Source organism: Macaca nemestrina, chromosome 16 (genome assembly GCF_043159975.1).
Source record: "Macaca nemestrina isolate mMacNem1 chromosome 16, mMacNem.hap1, whole genome shotgun sequence".
Taxonomy (NCBI): Eukaryota; Metazoa; Chordata; class Mammalia; order Primates; family Cercopithecidae; genus Macaca; species Macaca nemestrina.
Genome location: NC_092140.1, coordinates 100,516,412 through 100,534,117, shown reverse-complemented (window position 1 = coordinate 100,534,117; position 17,706 = coordinate 100,516,412). Strand labels below are relative to the sequence as shown.

The 17,706-nt window shown below is 41.5% G+C and overlaps 1 protein-coding gene across 5 annotated transcripts in view; it reads left to right on the top strand.

The window, feature by feature from the left end:
• LOC105490228 (ATPase phospholipid transporting 8A2) overlaps window positions 1-17,706 on the top strand; it is a 654,028-nt gene that overhangs the window by 159,589 nt on the left and 476,733 nt on the right. For all 5 annotated transcript variants that reach the window (XM_011755645.2, XM_071081519.1, XM_011755646.3 and 2 more), the window contains 8 exons: window positions 654-753; window positions 1,219-1,317; window positions 2,667-2,712; window positions 3,650-3,690; window positions 8,322-8,395; window positions 10,619-10,688; window positions 12,228-12,355; window positions 13,607-13,718. In XM_011755645.2, the coding sequence (XP_011753947.2) occupies window positions 654-753; window positions 1,219-1,317; window positions 2,667-2,712; window positions 3,650-3,690; window positions 8,322-8,395; window positions 10,619-10,688; window positions 12,228-12,355; window positions 13,607-13,718 (670 nt within the window). The remainder of the gene's footprint in view (window positions 1-653; window positions 754-1,218; window positions 1,318-2,666; window positions 2,713-3,649; window positions 3,691-8,321; window positions 8,396-10,618; window positions 10,689-12,227; window positions 12,356-13,606; window positions 13,719-17,706) is intronic.

Sequence of the window (17,706 nt, the reverse complement as noted above, 5' to 3'; positions counted from 1 at the left end):
TGTTCCCATAATCTATTCTGGGGATAGATAAAATGCAAAGCAGAGCATTACACCTATACGATATAGGTGTAAACACTGTACTGTGGACTTCCATGAAGAAGAGTCATTATAAATTTGACCAGACTTACTAGAAGATGTAAGATTGGGTGGGAGGAAGGACACTTTAGTCATGGAGAGACAGGTGGGGTGTAAGGGACAGGATATCCTAGGCGGAAGCAAAAGTGTGAGCAAAGGTGGTCAAATAAAGGGTGTGTGGAAGGAATGGAATTTATTTGGGTGTGATTGAAGCATGAAACATCTGTGGTGGGTACCCAGAGGGAACATCGAATTATTATTCACACGCCTGCTGTTCATAGCATGTAGCTCCTAGAAGGTGGGTAGATGTCTCTGCTTATATTGTGTGAAAATTAAAGAAGCACATGTATGTCTTCCAACATGGAAAAAAAAGACCTCATTGGAAGAATTACTCATCGGGGCGCCATGTTACAAACTAAAGCTCTTTAGGAGAAGATGCACAGCAATTTCCTTGTTCTGAGTTTTGATACTTTTTTTTTTTAAAACAATTTGTAAAGCTTTCGAAACTTCTTGTCTTGTTCTTGTGTTTTAGAGTTTACATCTATAACTGATAGTATTATTTTTCTTTGCACTTACAGTACGGCCAAGTACAGCGTGTTGACATTTCTACCTCGATTCTTGTATGAGCAGATTAGAAGAGCTGCTAATGCCTTCTTTCTCTTCATTGCCTTATTACAGGTAATGGTTTTTTAACAGTTCCTTGGAATTCGCAACCTTAATTACATGTAAAATGAGATTTTGCTAAAAGGTTCCTTAACTGCTAAAGTGTTATCATCTTGGAACATAGTTTGTTTCCCTCCTCCGGTCATTGTTCGATAGAGTGAACAAGCCTGACTTTGTATACAGGGAGATTTCTCGGTATGGCCTTAAGGATGATTGCAGTGACTGAAAGAGGCATTGAAAAGTGGCCTTAGGGCCATACTTTTAAGCCTTTTTCTGTTCCAAACACATAACCAATGTTGGATAAAATTTAAAAAAATATGTAAAATACATAGCTGGTTTTTAAAGTAAGGTAATTATTTTTGAGTAACAGAAATGGAACAGAACTGCAAAAGTGTGAACCGTGCGTGACTGCCATAATTTTCTTCTCATGGAGAGGATTTTTATGTGCCAACTTCCTACTTGTGGTCTCTTATCTTCCAGCAAATTCCAGATGTATCTCCAACAGGAAGATATACCACCCTGGTGCCATTGATCATTATTTTAACAATTGCAGGCATCAAAGAGATTGTAGAAGATTTTGTAAGTTTTTGCTTTTGGATAATAAAATCATTGTATGCAGTAGATCATAACTTACGTGTTGCCTCGGGTGATATATTTAAGGCAGAAAATTGGGCTATAGCTTAACCAGCTTTTTTAGATGCCCGATGATATTTTTTGGGGGAGGGAATGTATACTCAGAGTGTCCTAAATACCTGTACAGTGACACTAAACAGTTCAAACTTTGTTTTCAAATATTAGGTCTCTGGAGCCCCGTTGATTTTTATCACTGATGTTCCTTATAGCCTGCTTTAGAGCTTGCTAATTTGGGCAGCAAATGAAGGATTGCTGTGCTGTCTAGGATGGCAGCATTGTCTCGCTCGGCCTGAGGCAACTGTACAAGAATCTTCTCCCCTCACAATCATCCTAGTGTAGCTCCAAGTTCATTGGCTACAACAACTATATTCCTTTTCTCGCTCTTTCTTACTCTGTCTCCCCTATATGTTTGTGTGTGTGTGTACATATATATATACGTACACACACACAAAAAAGTGTATATATATATTTGTGTGTACTGTCTCTCTGTCTCTGGATCTTCCTCTCCCCCCTTACACACACATACACACACCTTGCTTTCACAAACATATATGCGTCTTTCTGGGAATAGGTATGTAAATAAATAGGTATGTAAATGAATATTTAAAAAAATAGGTATGTAAATAAATATAACACAGGTTAAGCATCCCTAAATCCAAAAACCCCACATCTGAAATGCTTCAAAATCCAAAACTTTTTGCATGCCGACATGATGCCACAAGTGGAAAGCTCCACACCTGACCTCATGTGATGGCTGCACAAAATTATTATAAACACTGTATGAAGGCTATGTGTATAAAGTGAATATGAAACATAAATCAATTTCATGTTTAGACTTGGGTCCCATCCCGGAGATACCTCATTGGGTATATGCAAATACTCCAAGATCTGAAACAATCTGAAATATGAAACACTTCGGGTCCCGAGCATGTCAGATAAGGGATCCGCAACCTGTACACATTGAAGCAACGTTACTTTATCAATAAAATGAAGTTGGCTGTTTGTTGCTGGGTTTATCATACTGAATAATCATTGCAGTCTGATCTAAAGCAAGGAGTGAAAAGTTTTGTACTTCCAAGTGCTAGAACCACAATAAAATAAGTGAAACTAAGGAGACCACTTCTAAACTTAGGGAGTGCTGATAGATCACAAAATTGTTGAATTGAGTTTTTATAGCATGAGCATTGTTGGCAGTTAGTTTCCTTGTCCCCTGTAATTTCCTGATTGTTTTGTTTGCTATTTCAATTATTCATGTGGAACTTTTGTTAGAACTATTTTTTCTCTTTCTGTAACAGAAGCGACACAAGGCAGACAATGCAGTTAACAAAAAGAAAACCATAGGTAAGATCCCAGGCTGAATCACTTTTTCCACTGGAAAACTTAAGAATAAGGCCTGCATTTAAGGAATTTTAAATAAGTACTGAGTGGTATTGAGATAAATTGGGAAGATGATCTATAAAATACTTTAAAGAAATAGTAAAAAACAAATTGAACATGATTTTAGTCCTAATAATTAAGATTTGAACAGCATTTGTGTATTTTAGAATGTTAGAAAAGGTTGTAATTTTCAGGAACTAGACAGTTTTTATGTCCATAAAAAGTCTAAGCATTCACGTCCTTCATTTATAATCTCTCCTTACTTCCATCTTCTACTTCTTATTGTTTTATTTCTACAACATCAATTTTTGGTTTGTTTGTTTAATTTTTTGAGACAGGGTCTCACTCCTGTTCCCCCGGCTGCAGTGCAGTGGCGTGATCATGGTACCCTGTAGCTTTGACCTCCCAGGCTCAGGGGATCCTCCCACCTCAGCCTTCTGAGTAGCTGGGACTATAGGCATACACCACCACCCCTGACTAATTTTCGTGTATTTTTGGTAGAGATGAGTTTCACCATGTTGCCCAGGCTAGTCTCAAACATCTCGGCTCAACCTATCTGCTTGCCTTGTGTTAGGATTACAGGTATGAGCCACTGCGCCCAGCTGTTTAGTTTTTTTTTTAATTGTGGAACAGCAGGCTTTTTTTTTCTTCTGGGCTGAAAATAAGTGGATTTAACTTACATACATAAACATTGATGTGTATGCATTAATGTACATATGTTACAGAGGTACATACACTGGTGTTCCATTTTGAGTGGGGGTTCTGATGTTATGCCGTCATGGCTAAAGGTAGGGTGTGTTAGAATTAATAAATGGAATTCTAAAGGAAGGCTTTTGGATTTTAGGAAACTGGTTCGATTTATTACCAGTATTAACCAATATTTTATTTTTCTCTTTTTCAGTGTTACGAAATGGTGTGTGGCATACCATTGTGTGGAAAGAGGTAAAAACGAATTTTAAAGACGCACCAGTACTATTGGTTTGAAGACACGTAATGAATGGCTGGTCTTGACTGCAGTATGAAGTTTGCGTTGAGACATGGTAGAGTTTTCCGTGAGGTCTGCTGAGACCCGAGGCGTGTTTACTCTGTCCCCTGCCCCTTCTAGTAAGGGTCCAGTGTGTCACTTCAAGCTATGAACTTCATCGCTCCTGATTGACATTTCTGAAATCTCAAAGTATTTTCTAGTTTCTAAATCCAATTTGAGAAACATTTTCCCTGGTCCTCTGTTGTCTTAATCTAAGTTAAAGTTTATTTTTGTTTTTAGCATTTGTGATTCTCACTTCTAACATTTTTGGGTGGAAAGGTCATTAACTACTGAATGGTGGAATGGGGGTAAGAAACCACCCCGTTTCCATTCTAGCACAGCGGTTAGCTGCTCTTGATAATAGCAAGGAAAGCTTTGCCTCCACGTCCCCGGACGTGTGAGGTTTAGAGGGTTGAAGAATGGTGTGGTTTTTTGGTTGTTTATGGTGATGAGTAGAAAATTTAGAAGAAATCTGCCTTACCATCTGGGTATTTTATATCTGATAAAATGAGTGTTTTAGCTGGATCTTCTTAATGGACACAGGATGTGTTGGGGGATGACTCTCATAGCCGATTAACATGATTTCAAAAGAAAACAACATTTTAGAAGGGTAACTTGAAATAGTGTTTCTTGCTAAACATTTAGTAAACAATGTTTTTAAATGCCTTTTATAGTGTTTTATATCTGAAAAATGCCCGTAATATGATAACTGCAGCATTTGCTTTAGTTTTCATTTTACTTTACTTTGTTTTGGGAGAATTCCCCCACCCTTTAAAGAAATTTCTCCTTTATAAAAGTGTTTTGCAGTAACACCTTTACCTTTGCAGCAATCTTGAAGTCCTGTGTTGCAAATGTTCATCAGCCTCACGTTTGGAAAGGTCATGGTTCTTTGTCAGGAGGTTGGGAATTCTTGACACACAGTGGGAGAAACGCTCCCAATGCTGAAGGAATTCAAGGGTTCTCCCAGCACTGGGAAATTGCCCCTCTATTTCTCTAGGGTCCTTCTTATGACTCCCTCCCCAGAAAGGTATCAGTATCAGCTAGAGTGAAGAATGATTTGGATTCTGAGGGCCTGACATTACTTGAAACAGTAGAAAATGGAGTGATGGTCTCTGATTGATGGTCCAGGAGCTGACGGCTTTGCAGACTCCTGAAACTCATGACTGTTTCCAATGTTCATTTGGGAGAAAAAACAATAACAAAGAAATGCCGGTTCTATATTGTACCACATACCGTTTCTATATTGTACCACATACGTTTTTATTTCCATTTAAAATGTATATACTTGTTTCATTTCAGTGGAGCTCCTGGCATGTGTTAGAGATTGTACCAGGCATGGGAAGAATGAAACACAGCACTTCCCTTAAGGAGTTTCAAACGTCAGTGGGCTTCCCAGTCACCGTCCGCAGGGCTGCTAGAACCCAGATGGCTGGGCCCCATTCCCGGCCTATCTGATTCACTGGGTCTCGGGTGGGGCCCTAGAATTTGCACGTTTAAACAAATTATTAGTTGAGGCTGAAGCTGATGGTGTAGGGAGCACACTCGAACCATCGGTGTCCTGGGAGAGAGAGGGAACTAACCTGTCGCAGGGCACTTGTTGAGCTCTGTGTAGGAGAAAGCGTCCACCTTGGGAACAGCTGGGAGGGGCCACCTATCTAGACGCAGTGGTTCAGATCAGGAAAGTCTGCCCTCCAGAGACGCTCTAGTGCCTCATGAAGGGTGAATCGGGGGTAACTAGCTGCGGAACTGTGAGTAGTTCAGTGTGAGGATGAGAATACAGGAGAGGGCAGAGATGTCAGGCAAGGGGGAGCTGGCTGTCCTTAAGGTCCCCCAAATGACAGTAATCTAATCTGAAGTGCTGAAGCTCAGGTCTGCCGTCCCCTGGGCTGTAGCTGAGTCAATGGTGAGCACCGAGAGGCAGCTCTCATGTGGATCTCAGTGACTTTGATTGACTTCGAGAGGATCTTTCAGCTACTTCCTCAAAATTAAGAGACTTGAGGAACTCTCTGAGGCTAGAGTGGATTCAGGGATCTGGAGGGTTTCTGTTCCCACTGTACTAATTCTTTGAGGGAGTGTTGCACACACAAGGAACAATCACTTAAGCACATGAAATAGAAAACCCTTTCCAGGCTGGTCACGCTCACGCCTGCAATCCCAGCACTTTGGGAGGCTGAGGCGGGTGGATCACTCGAGCTCAGGAGCTCAAGACCAGCCTGGCCAAACATGGCCAAACCCCATCTCTACAAAAAAATACAAAAATCAGCCAGGCATGGTGGTGCGTGCCTATAATCCCAGCTACTCAGGAGGCTGAGGTGGGAGATCACTTGAGCATGGGAGGCGGAGATTGCAATGAGCCTTGATCGCGCCACTGCACTCCAGCCTGGGTGACAGAGTGAGACCCTGTCCCAAAAACAGAAAACAAACAACCAAAAAAATTTTTTTTCAAGCAAAATCCAAGTAAGTCATTTCTCATGTACATAAAACTTCTTAGTACTTGGTTACTGGAATATGAATGTTGCTTTATTTAGAGAGTAAAGATGAGAGAAAGCCATAATTTCTCTTGTCCTCCCACTTGGAATTTTAAAAAATCCACTGCCTTGTTTCTTTGGAAAACATGACAAATTTTCCTTTCGAGTGATTTTTTTCTTTACTAATTACTTCTTCTGATTTTTATATGTAATTAAGCTGTTCATATGAAATATTTTTACTTTTATTTTTTTTTAGACAGAGTCTCGCTCTGTTGCTCAGGCTGGAGTGCAGTGGCGCTGTCTCGGCTCACTGCAACTTCTGCCTCCTGGGTTCAAGCGATTCTCCTGCCTCAGCCTCCCAAGTAGCTGGGACTACAGGTGTCCACCACCACGCCTGGCTAATTTTTTTTTTTTTTTTTTTTAAGTGAGATGAGGGTTTCACCATGTTGGCCAGGCTGGTCTTGAACTCCTGACCTCAAGTGATCTGCCTGCTTTGGCCTCCCAAAGTGTTGGGATTATAGGCGTGAGCCACTGCACCTGGCCCAAATAGTTTTACTTTTAAAAAACACTTTCAATTCACATAACATCCCTTGCTTTTGTACTGGTGGTTGTTAAAATAGCTTTGTGGCATTTTCCCCAGACACTTCAATAAACAACTTAAAGCACCAGTAGGATACCTTTCGGTAAATTTGCCTTTTTCCCAGCGGAAAATTAAACATGGGCACCTGCTAGCTTCTAAGATCTGGTAGTTTTTCACAAGTATCATATCACTTGAAATTCCTGGTTTCTAAGGGAATAGTAACATGGCTAGAATAGGAAATCGAAAGCATAAGTGCTCATTTTGAGCTTTGCAATTATTACTGTACTAGGAATGGTCTTCTAGTATCATCAGAGAATTCTAATGTCCTTGACCTTCACACTCATCATGTCCTTTCAGTTATGCTCCCGCTGATGGAGACTGACATTTATATGGACCTGCTTTATGCTAGGTGCTGTGTATACTTCCTTAGTCACTGCATTCACCTTACAAGGCCGGTGGCGCCGTTTTCCTGTTTCAGACGTGAGGTGCTGGGGCGCTGAGAGGCGAAGCAGCTTGCCGAGATCGCAAAGCCAGCACACGGTTATAAAGCTAGGATTGGAGTTAGGCTTGCCTGATTTGAAAGCCCCGGTCCTCTCCACCCTGGTGCTTTCTGCGATGTTACTGAAAGGATTTGTAGACACGTGGCCGTGGTGCCGTTTTGGAGACCACAGCCCTCTTCCTTGGCTTGGGATCTTCTGTCTGGTGGAGTCTGTTCCCCAAGGTGGTCTCTGACTTTGGCCGTGATCCTTTTTCTGGGAATTTCTTGAGGCTGTACAAATCTTCTCCATTTTACATGGTGTATTTCCAGGGGGCCTTTTAGGCACACTTTTCATGGGTGAATTTCCTGTTGCCTTTTAATCAGAGCATTGGTCTTCTGTGCAGCTTGCCAGTTTTGAATCCCAGTTCTAACGCTCAGTGGCTGTATTACTGTGATCAAGTTATTTTGTTTTCTGCATCTCAATTTGTAAAACAGAGAAAAATTTACGTGTGTTAACTTAGTTGATCCTTACAGTCACTCTATGAAATATGTGCCTTTATCTTCATTATATCGATGAGGAAACTGAGGCACACAGAGTTTACATAACTTGCTCATCGTTACACAGCTCATCGGGGGTGCAGTGGGGATCGAGCCCAGGCATTAGGCGGGCTCTGGCAGGGTGTGGGTGACCATTCTACCCTACTGTGCACAGCTGTGGAAATGCTCAAGTATTTGTAAATGGATGGGTAATTGGAAGAAAACGAGAATTTATAGCTGTTCTGACTCCCTCTCCCTTTCCTTTTTTATTAAACATCATTGCAAAAAAGGCAACATTACCAGTGTCTGCATGGAAGCACTTTCCTTTTGTTCTTGTCAAGGAAAATAATTTGGGCTTCTACATCTTAAACTTCATGGCTTAGTTATATAATAATTTTTTTCATCAAATATTTAAGCACCTTTTTCACCATGTGTGTTTTGTTTCTTTTCCTTCATGCCTCTTTGTCCTCGTCCCTGGCTCTCTAGGTGGCAGTGGGAGACATTGTGAAGGTCGTCAACGGGCAGTATCTTCCAGCAGATGTGGTCCTGCTGTCCTCCAGGTTAGCTGTGCTAGCGGGCACCTTTTTTTTTTTTTTTTTGCAATAAATGTTAAGAACCATAAAATATTAAGCAGTGACTGGAGCAATCTTGAGCTACCTGTTTCCTTCTACCATCCTCTCTCTGTCCCATTCTTCCATTTCTTGTCATTTGCCTTCTCCTGCCATGACCCTTGGTTTCTTTCTCCCATTCATTCCTTTGTGCTTTTTCTGAACTCTTTTGTGTGTATTGTCTCCACTTAGTCTCCTGGCTACTTGGTGGGTATTTCTTATTTATGGGGATACTGAGTCTAGAGCAGTGGAGGGGTCTCCGGTTGCAGCATATCCGAGATTTCAGAATCTGTTTCTGATGGGCCCTGCCAGCAGTCTCTCCTGCAGAACCCAGTGCTGCACTTTAATAGCTGTTCAAGAACCACGGGTGTTTTCTCAGTGTAATCGTGACCAGCAGATGGTGTTTGCTCTTCATCTGTCCATGTTTTGCCCCTTTTCTGTCCTAGTATCATTTTCACTTTCTCTAGGTAGTTTTATTCTAGGAAGGAATCATCACTCAGTGCAATTCTTGACTTTTTTTGGGCTTGATGCGTGAAAGTTTATAGCTAGGAAAGAAAGCCAAAATTAGGACGAGAATTGACATCTATTCTTGAATTCAAGATTAAATTGTGTGATGTTAGGACTATAACTTCCTATATTTATACACTGTTGGGAATCATAGATACGCAGGCCGTTTGCATTTTCTTTGATTGCAGATGGCATTTGTTGTATTGAAGTTAATCACTCATTGGATTTGAAGCCTAAGCATTAATTTTCTGCTTGAGATAATGGATTTAAAAATAGGACCCCAGGCCTATGGAGAGGGAGAAAGAACCAGTAACACAGGGCAGGATTTGTATTTGTCCGTATTCATTGACAACAAAGAATCTCTTAGAAATATTAAAATATTCATCACTTGATAGTTCAGACTTTAAGTCTTGGCTGTGACCCTAGAAAATTTTGTGTGTGTGTGTGTGTGTGTGTGTGTGTGTGTGTTTGGAGACAAAGTCTTACTCCATCACCCAGGCTGAAGTGCAGTGGCTCAATCATAACTCACTGTAAGTTCAAACTCCTGGGCTCAAGTGATCTTCCCATCTCAGCTTCCTGAGTAGCTGGGACTACAGGTGCATGCCACCACACCTGGCTAATTTTTAAAATTTTTTTGTAGATGTTGACCAAGCTGATTCTGGAACTCCTGGCCTCAAGCCATCCTCCCGCCTCGGCCTCTCAAAGTGCTGGGATTACAAGCGTGAGCCACAGTGCCCAGCTAGTTTTTCTTTTTTTTTTTTTTAACTTGGTCTTAATACGGGATTGCTTGAGCTGACATCATGTTTCCAGCATGCTCACTATTAGTGTCTGAGTGTGTGCTGTGTGTGTGCCGAACAGCCTGTTGAGGAGGTTGTCCCACTTAATCTTCCCCATAACCCTGGATAGACTTCCTTTGTACATGACAAGATTGAGATACAGAGAGACTAAACAATTTGCTGAGGCCTTAGAGCCCATAAAGGTAGTGCTAGGGGATTTTACTTTAACTAGGGTTTTTTTTTTTTTTTTTTTTTTTTAGTTTTTGAGGCAGAGGGTGGTTAATCACTATGTCAATGTAGCTAAACTCAAAGATCAGAAATAGAAGTGTAATATCTGTTATGCTTATTTTTATTCTTTGAGTTTTCTGTCTTTAATGCTAGGTGTTTTGATTAAAAAGTTGGCCTTAAGATTGTAAAAATGGCATAGAAGCAAAGCCTTGCCAAGCCTATGCCTTGATCCTTCAACTCCCCTGGCTGTTGTTTTCTTCAAAAAATGTGTGTTTCTACTGGCCGTGCCTTGGGCAGCCTTTTCGGTCAGGCCCAGCCCCAGACTTGAAGGATTGCCTGAACCCAGTGGTTGGGTCTGAGTGGGGACATCACGTGTTTTCCCTTCTCTTTCATCTTCAGTTCATTCCTGTCTTGAGGCTCAGCAGTCACTATGTGGGGCTCACAAGGGGAGATCATCTGGGCAAATGACTCTGTACTCGTGCTGAGTCCCAAAGACGAGTGTGTGTTTCCTTTTTCATCCATTACTCCTACTATAGTGGTTATTTATAACAATTTATTTTGAAGGGCCAATCAGCAGACATAGATTCCATAATGGAGATTTTCTAAGCTGTGAATCTGTGGAAAGGACCTTATGAAACTTGGCTCTTTTTTTCTCTCTCCTTAGTGAACCTCAGGCAATGTGTTATGTTGAAACAGCTAATCTGGATGGGGAGACGAACCTTAAAATACGTCAGGTAAAGTCACCTCTGATGACTTGTGTTGTTATGGTAGACACAACTGCAAATGTGGTCCCCACACATCTTTTTCTAGAGAAATAAAATGTTCAGCCACTAAGGGTTATGCCTTAGCCTTAATGGAATCTATGGGAAGAATATGCCATTTATGATGAGAGAGAATATGTAGAGAGCTGGAAAAAGCAGGCTGCATCAAACTGTAGGTCACGAAGGGTGTCAGGCCTTCATGTAGCGTCTTATTGAGCTCTCTGCCTGTGATGCTGGAGAGAGGGGACATCTCAGCGAAGCTGAGTGGCTGGGAAGGGCACAGCTTAGTGGACAAATGGAGCAGAAAAGCTCCACGTACCCCAGTTTACATCATTGTTTAATAAAGATTCTAATCCTAGAGGGTGATATAATTAGATACAAAACTTCCGTGCCTTAAAGAAAACTATTCTTACCATATATTTTAATTCTAGAATTACGAATAGTCTTTTTCTGGTTCTTTTTTTTGTTTTGAGATGGAGCCTCACTCTGTTACCCAGGCTGGAGTGCAGTGATGCGACCTTGGCTCACTACAGCCTCTGCTCCCCGGGTTCAAATGATTCTCCCACCTCAGCCTCCTGAGTAGTTGGGACTACAGATTCATGCTACTACACCTGGCTTAATTTTTATATATTTTTTAGTAGAGACAGAGTTTCACCATGTTGGCCAGGCTGGTCTCAAACTCCTGAACTCAAGCGATCCACCTGCTTTGGCTTCCCAAAGTGCTGGGATTACAGGCGTGAGCCACTGCACCTGGCCAAGAATGAAGAATGGTCTTTAACATAAGAAAATTTTAAGCATTTTGACACTTAAAAAATGTTTGCTGCTTAAAGTTGAATTCAGCAATTCTGTCCATGTATCTTTCTTTTCTACTGGAGATATTTGCTTTAGACTTTTTTTTTTTCCATTTAAAGAAGAGTTACAGCCTGGGCAACATAGCAAGACCCTATCTCTACAAAAAACTTTTAAAATAGCTGGGCATGATGGCACGTACCTGTAGTCCCAGCTACTTAGGAGGCTGAGGTGGGAGGATCGCTTGAGCCCAGGATTTTGAGGCTGCAGTGAACAATGATCGCATCACTGCACTCCAGCCTGGGGGACAGAGTGAGACCCTGTCTCTTAAAGAAAAAGAGAAGAGTGCTAGATAGTGTAAACTATTGAAGGGCTACTCTATTCTATCTTTATGACCAGTGTTAGCATACAGTTAGTAGATTATGCTTGCTGTGAGGTGCTGGGGTATGTTAATTCTTACTTGTGCATGGATGTCTCCAGCACAGTGAAAGAATCTTAACTTTCAGCTTCATGACATTCTTTTGCCACTTTCGCATTAGATCCCTGTGGCAAAAGCTACTGGAAAAGGCTGCCTTGAGGGGCTGTCAGTTTGACTTGTTAGCCCCCCAAATTATTGCACTGGAGATGCCTTATTTTTCCTTTTGATTAACCATAGGGATGCTGAATGGTGTCCCTAAGCACAGAAGATTGTGTTTGACTTCCTCCTTTGGTTTAATCTTTTAGGGTTTGAGTCACACTGCTGACATGCAAACACGTGAAGTTCTGATGAAGTTATCTGGAACTATACAGTGTGAAGGGCCCAATCGCCACCTCTATGACTTCACTGGAAACTTGAACTTAGATGGGAAAAGGTATTACGTGTCTTTTCTTCATTGTCTTTTAAACTACGTGACTAAGAATTACTGGAGCTTTGGAAAATGTGTTTGTTTCCTAGTTTTGTAATATTTTAAGATAGTGAGATTTCATACCCTTTCCATTAATTTGAAGGCTTCCTTAAATTTAAGAAAAAAACCCTGAGCCCAAGGGCCTCGGATGAGGCTCAAAGCATGTGGCATATTCTTTCTGTGCCTATTCTCTACTAGGCAGGAGAAATGGTTTTAGCTGCATAAAATTGTCCAGAAAAGCAGAGGAGAGTTATCTGAGGTGTATACAAGCTAATACACTTGTTACAGAAATATGTGTGTGTGTGTGTGTGTGTGTGTGTGTTTGCTAACCTTCTTCTAAGGAGCGTTTGTTTGTTTTTAGAAAGTTGATTATTCTTCCTTTAGAATATTCAGTGCCCTCCTGTCTATATTCTGTTATCTTTGTCCTTCTGGCATTTGTTATGTTGTTCCGGAGTTGTCTTTTGTTCTGATGTTGGGGAGCAGTTTCTACCTTCTGGCCGTCTTTTGTCTTGTGCCTCTGGCCAATGCACCCCCGCTAACCCTGTAACCCAGCCTCTTGGGGTGTCCTTTGTATTTTGACGACCCAAGGCTTGGAAGGACCTGATCATGGGAATCAACCCAAATGATTATAAATATGACAGCTAAGTGTGGCTGCTTCTTGGTTTCACGTAGCATACAGAGCTATTCTACGGGTTCCCCATTTTGAATTTCTCAGTTATCACTCAGGTCTTTATTTACTCATTAAGTCATCCTTTAAAACATTGATATGATAGGTTGCTGCTTTTTAAGATTTTACTCCCTTCTAATAGTCTGTAAAATACACTAGATTTATTTTACAAATAACAACAATAATCATACTTCCAATAAGAATACTTACTACAAATGAGTCAGCTTCAGTTGTTATTTTAGCAACTTCCTTTCTGGGTGTTGAGTTTCATAACAAGATCATGAGAGATATAATTCCCTGTAACGTTTTATAGAAAAAACACTTTTGTTTGTGTAGTGATGAATGTAAAATAAAACTTTCTATGGGTCCTTTTGGGGTAGATTAAGCCAGTGATAACCTTTGTTGCCTGTGTTTCTCAGTGAAGTAGTTCAAATTGGAGCAAAGGGAACATTTGATTTATTGTGGGTTCATGTTTAAGGGAAAAACTCATGCTCATTTTCCAGACTATCATTAAATATCATTAAAAAAAAATTTTTTTTTTTATTTTTTAGCCTTGTTGCCCTGGGGCCTGACCAGATCTTATTAAGAGGTACGCAGCTTAGAAATACTCAGTGGGTCTTTGGCATAGTTGTTTATACTGGACACGACACCAAACTCATGCAGGTAAAACAGTTCTCTGCTGATTTCAGTCTTTTTTTTCTTTCTTTCTGCTTTTATTGACTAGAAGGTGGAAAATGCAGATGTTGCATTTAGGAAGTTCGAGTTTGTCTATGAACCTAAATTTGGAAAGGAACTGCCTTTATTTTATTTAGTTCCTTAGGTAGCTTCTTCTAGATTTCTGTTCTCTTATCTGATATTTGTTACCTTATGCCTGGAATTCAATGGTCTTTGTTTTCTGGATTAGGGGAACAATCAATTCTAACTTATTTTATCTTCTGGACTTAAGTGGGGAATAGTTCTAACTTTTAAATTTCTCTTTCTAATTCTCCTCTTTATCCCATTAATTAGGATTTTATAGCAAATTGTCTAATTTAACTGAAGTTTAGACACTTTAAAATCAGTTATTTTTGAACTGTTTATTTTTCATATACCCAAGAAAAAAATGAAGTTAAAATGATTTTGCTCTTTTTCCCTGTTAATGTTTTTTAAAAAATTGTTTGTGAATTTATAGGTCACATTAATATTATGACGTATTTTGCCAGACAGCTTTTGAAATTCTACATAAATCAGTGTCCCTATATGTCATTTCTTACATTTCTTTGGTATCACTTGGCATCTTATTTTTGCTAATGGTGGCTATTAATGAGAATTGGCTTTTCAGCTTGTCTGTTCTTTTGTATAACTTCTACAATGCACATTTGGCTGTACTTCTTGATTTAAAAATATTTAGTGACCACATACCAAGTCCAATGCTAGACCATACAGGTGCTTACCCTCGGGGAGCCAGTCGGGTTAAGGAGTAATATAGAATGACAAAGTAGAGGGAGAAATACTGGAATGTGTATCATTACTAAGGGCTGTCAGTATGTATAGGAGGTCATTCAACCTAGGTTGGAAGCCAGTTGACTGCATGCTAAGAATGATTCCCCTGGCAGAAGCACATTTTAGATATGGAGCTAGGGAAGGGAAACTGTTGTGTTGATCTCCTCTTTGAGGTCAAATGATAATCAGATGAAAGAGGTAAGTATTAGAGGAAATGAAGCGGTAGACCCTGGTGGCCACCCCAGCTAGTAAACACATTGAAGACAGGGAGGAGAGATGGGATTAGAAGGGTTGAGAGACTCCCTGAAGTTGAAGAGCGTTGTTGGAGTTGCCGAGTGACAGGCTGATCAGTGGGTAGAATCTTGTCTTTGTATTTCGGGGGTAGAGAGTTTCTAGCATGGGAGACCTGGGAGTGACCCGTGGGAGTAGGAAGTCAAAGGCAGAGCTGTTGAAGGCCATTCGATGTTGACAAGTAAGGATCTGAGAGACTAAGGCATTTGATGGGTCAGCGCTGTGAGTTTGAAGATGGGATAATGGTGAGGCTGGGCCAGAGAGGAATGCCGTGAGCCAGTTGTCAAGACTTCAGTGAGTGATGGGGAGCAACTGACAGGTCGGTAGTGTAGCCAAATGGCGTGAATTTTATGAGTGAGTTTTTTTTTTTTTTTAAACATGGCATCCAAGGAATAAAGGCCCAGAAGTATTACCAGGTCTTGAATATACATCCGGGAATGCTACCCTCAGAGGCCAAAGGATGCAGATGTCTGCTGGCGCACCCTCTGCTTGGGGGTGCTCAAAGGAGGCGTGTCCTTGACTGTGTGAGGCAAGGAGGAGATCGCTCTTGAGGGAGTGGGAGTGCAGGGGGAAGTTCAGGAGCTGGAAGGGTAGGGCCCAGGCGCCGTGGCCTGTTGCAGAGCTTGTGTGTTGAAGCAAGGCGGGAGTGCTCCACGGAAGCTAGGAAAATGAAGAGTTGGTGAATGCTGAGAGGCAGCTCTTGGGTGGATCAGGATTATTTAGTGTATCTGAGGTGTGCTTGATCCATCCGCCCTCCTAGGTCCTTATCCATTCACAAGGGCTGACTGGAATGCTTTAAGTTTATTGTTTCTGAGCGGCCTGCATATGGAGAATTTATCTTGATGAATAGTTTAGTGCTCTAGCCATGCAGGAACTCAGGAGGCTGAGATGGGTGGATCACTTGGGACCAGGAGTTTGAGACCAGCCTGGGCGACATAGTGAGACCCCATTTCAAAAAAAATAAAAAGAGTTTAGTACCCTGCCACCTAGAAAGTATCCTTTAACTCCCATAGTGCAGTGTCAGTAACCCTTGCTGAACACTTTGGGAGCTCTGCTAACCACAAATCACTACTTCTGGCTTTTTGTTTGTTTGTTTTTTGAGACAGGGTCTGGCTTTGTTGTCCAGGCTGGAGTGTGGTGGCGCGATCTTGGCTCACTGCAACCTCAGCCTCCTGAGTAGCTGGGACTATAGGCACATGCCACTATGCCTGGCTAATTTTTGTATTTTTTGTGGAGACAGGGTTTCACCGTGTTGCCCAGGATGGTCTTAAACTTCTGAACTCAAGCGATCCACCCACCTCGGCTTCCCAAAGTGTTGGGATTACAGGCGTGAGCCACAGTTCCCAGCCTACTTCTGTTTTTTGTGATGAAGTGGCCGAGAGGTCATGGGTAGCTAGCTCACATTTGGTCAAGGCCCCAGTACTAGTTTTAAGATTGTGCATATTATAAATTTAAGCACTTTCCAACATTTCTTATACACTGGGTGTTGTTTTTTTTTTTTGCAGGTTGTAATATTGTTTTTCCAGGGCATGCATTGGTAATACAATGTATTACCAACTTTCTAGAGTTTTTGCTCTAGAAAAACAATATTACATGAGTTAAACGATCCTTTAACATGCTCCAGTCTTCTCTTCAGTGAGTAAGGCATGCACTGAGTTTGCATTCGGGGAGTGTGAGGGGCACTTTTCCTTGCCCCTAGGGGTGAGAAACCTCTTTGCAAGGCTTCTTGCTTGTTGACTGCTCCTGTATAGAATGATGGAAAACCCCAGAAACATCTGTGCTAGACCCGCTGTGCCTTTAGGGCTGAAACAACAGGTAAAAATAATGAGCTTTCAAAAGGAATATAACGTAACACACATAGCTGGAAGCCATCCTGTTTGTGAAATAACACTGTTTGTCTGTACTTGTGCTACTTGACCACAGAGAGGAAACTCAGTTGCCTTCGGGTTCTTCTACCGTTTTTTTTTTTTTTTTTTTTTTTTTTTAAAGTCTCTCACCTCAATGCCTTTTTTCCTTCAAGGTTCCTTCAGTTCATGTTTAGTTTACTTACCTGTAGAAATATTTATGTCTATTATTTCTGTTGGTTGATTCAATGGGAAAAAGAGAGATTATCACACTAATTACAGCAAACATAATTACAACAAATCATGCACTATTCTGAGTGATGCACATATATCAACTCATTTATTCCTCACAATGGCTAGGTGGTATTGTGCTCATTTTACAGATGAGGAGGCTTGTGGCATAGAGTAACCCAAGCTCACAAAACTAGTAGGATTCAAAAGACAGGCCGTCTGGCCGGGTGCAGTGGCTCACGCCTGTAATCCCAGCACTTTGGGAGGCCGAGGTGGGTGGATCACTTGAGGTCAGGAGTTCGAGACCAGCCTGGCCAACATGGTGAAACCCTATCTCTACTAAAAATACAAAAATTAGCTGGGCATGATGGTGCACACCTGTAATCCCAGCTACTCAGGAGGCTGAGGCAGGAGAATTGCCTGAACCCAGGAGGCAGAGGTTGCAGTGAGCCAAGATTGTGCTGCTGTCCTCCAGCCTGGGCGACAGAGCCAGACTCCATCTAAAAAAAAAAAAAAATTAAACAAACAAATAAAAGAAACAAAACCCGAACAGTCAAACTCCAGTCAGTGTAACCCAGGCGTCCCCAGGCCCCAAGCCACGGACTGGTACCAGTCTGTGGCCTGTGAAGAACCAGGCCCCACAGCAGGAGGAGAGTGGCAAGCAAGCTAGTGAAGCTTCATCTGTATTTACAGCAGCTCCCCATCCCTCACATTACTGCCTGAGCTCTGCCTCCTGTCAATCAGCAGTGGCATTAGATTCTCTTAGGAGCGTGAACTCTGTTGCGAACTACGTATACGAGGGA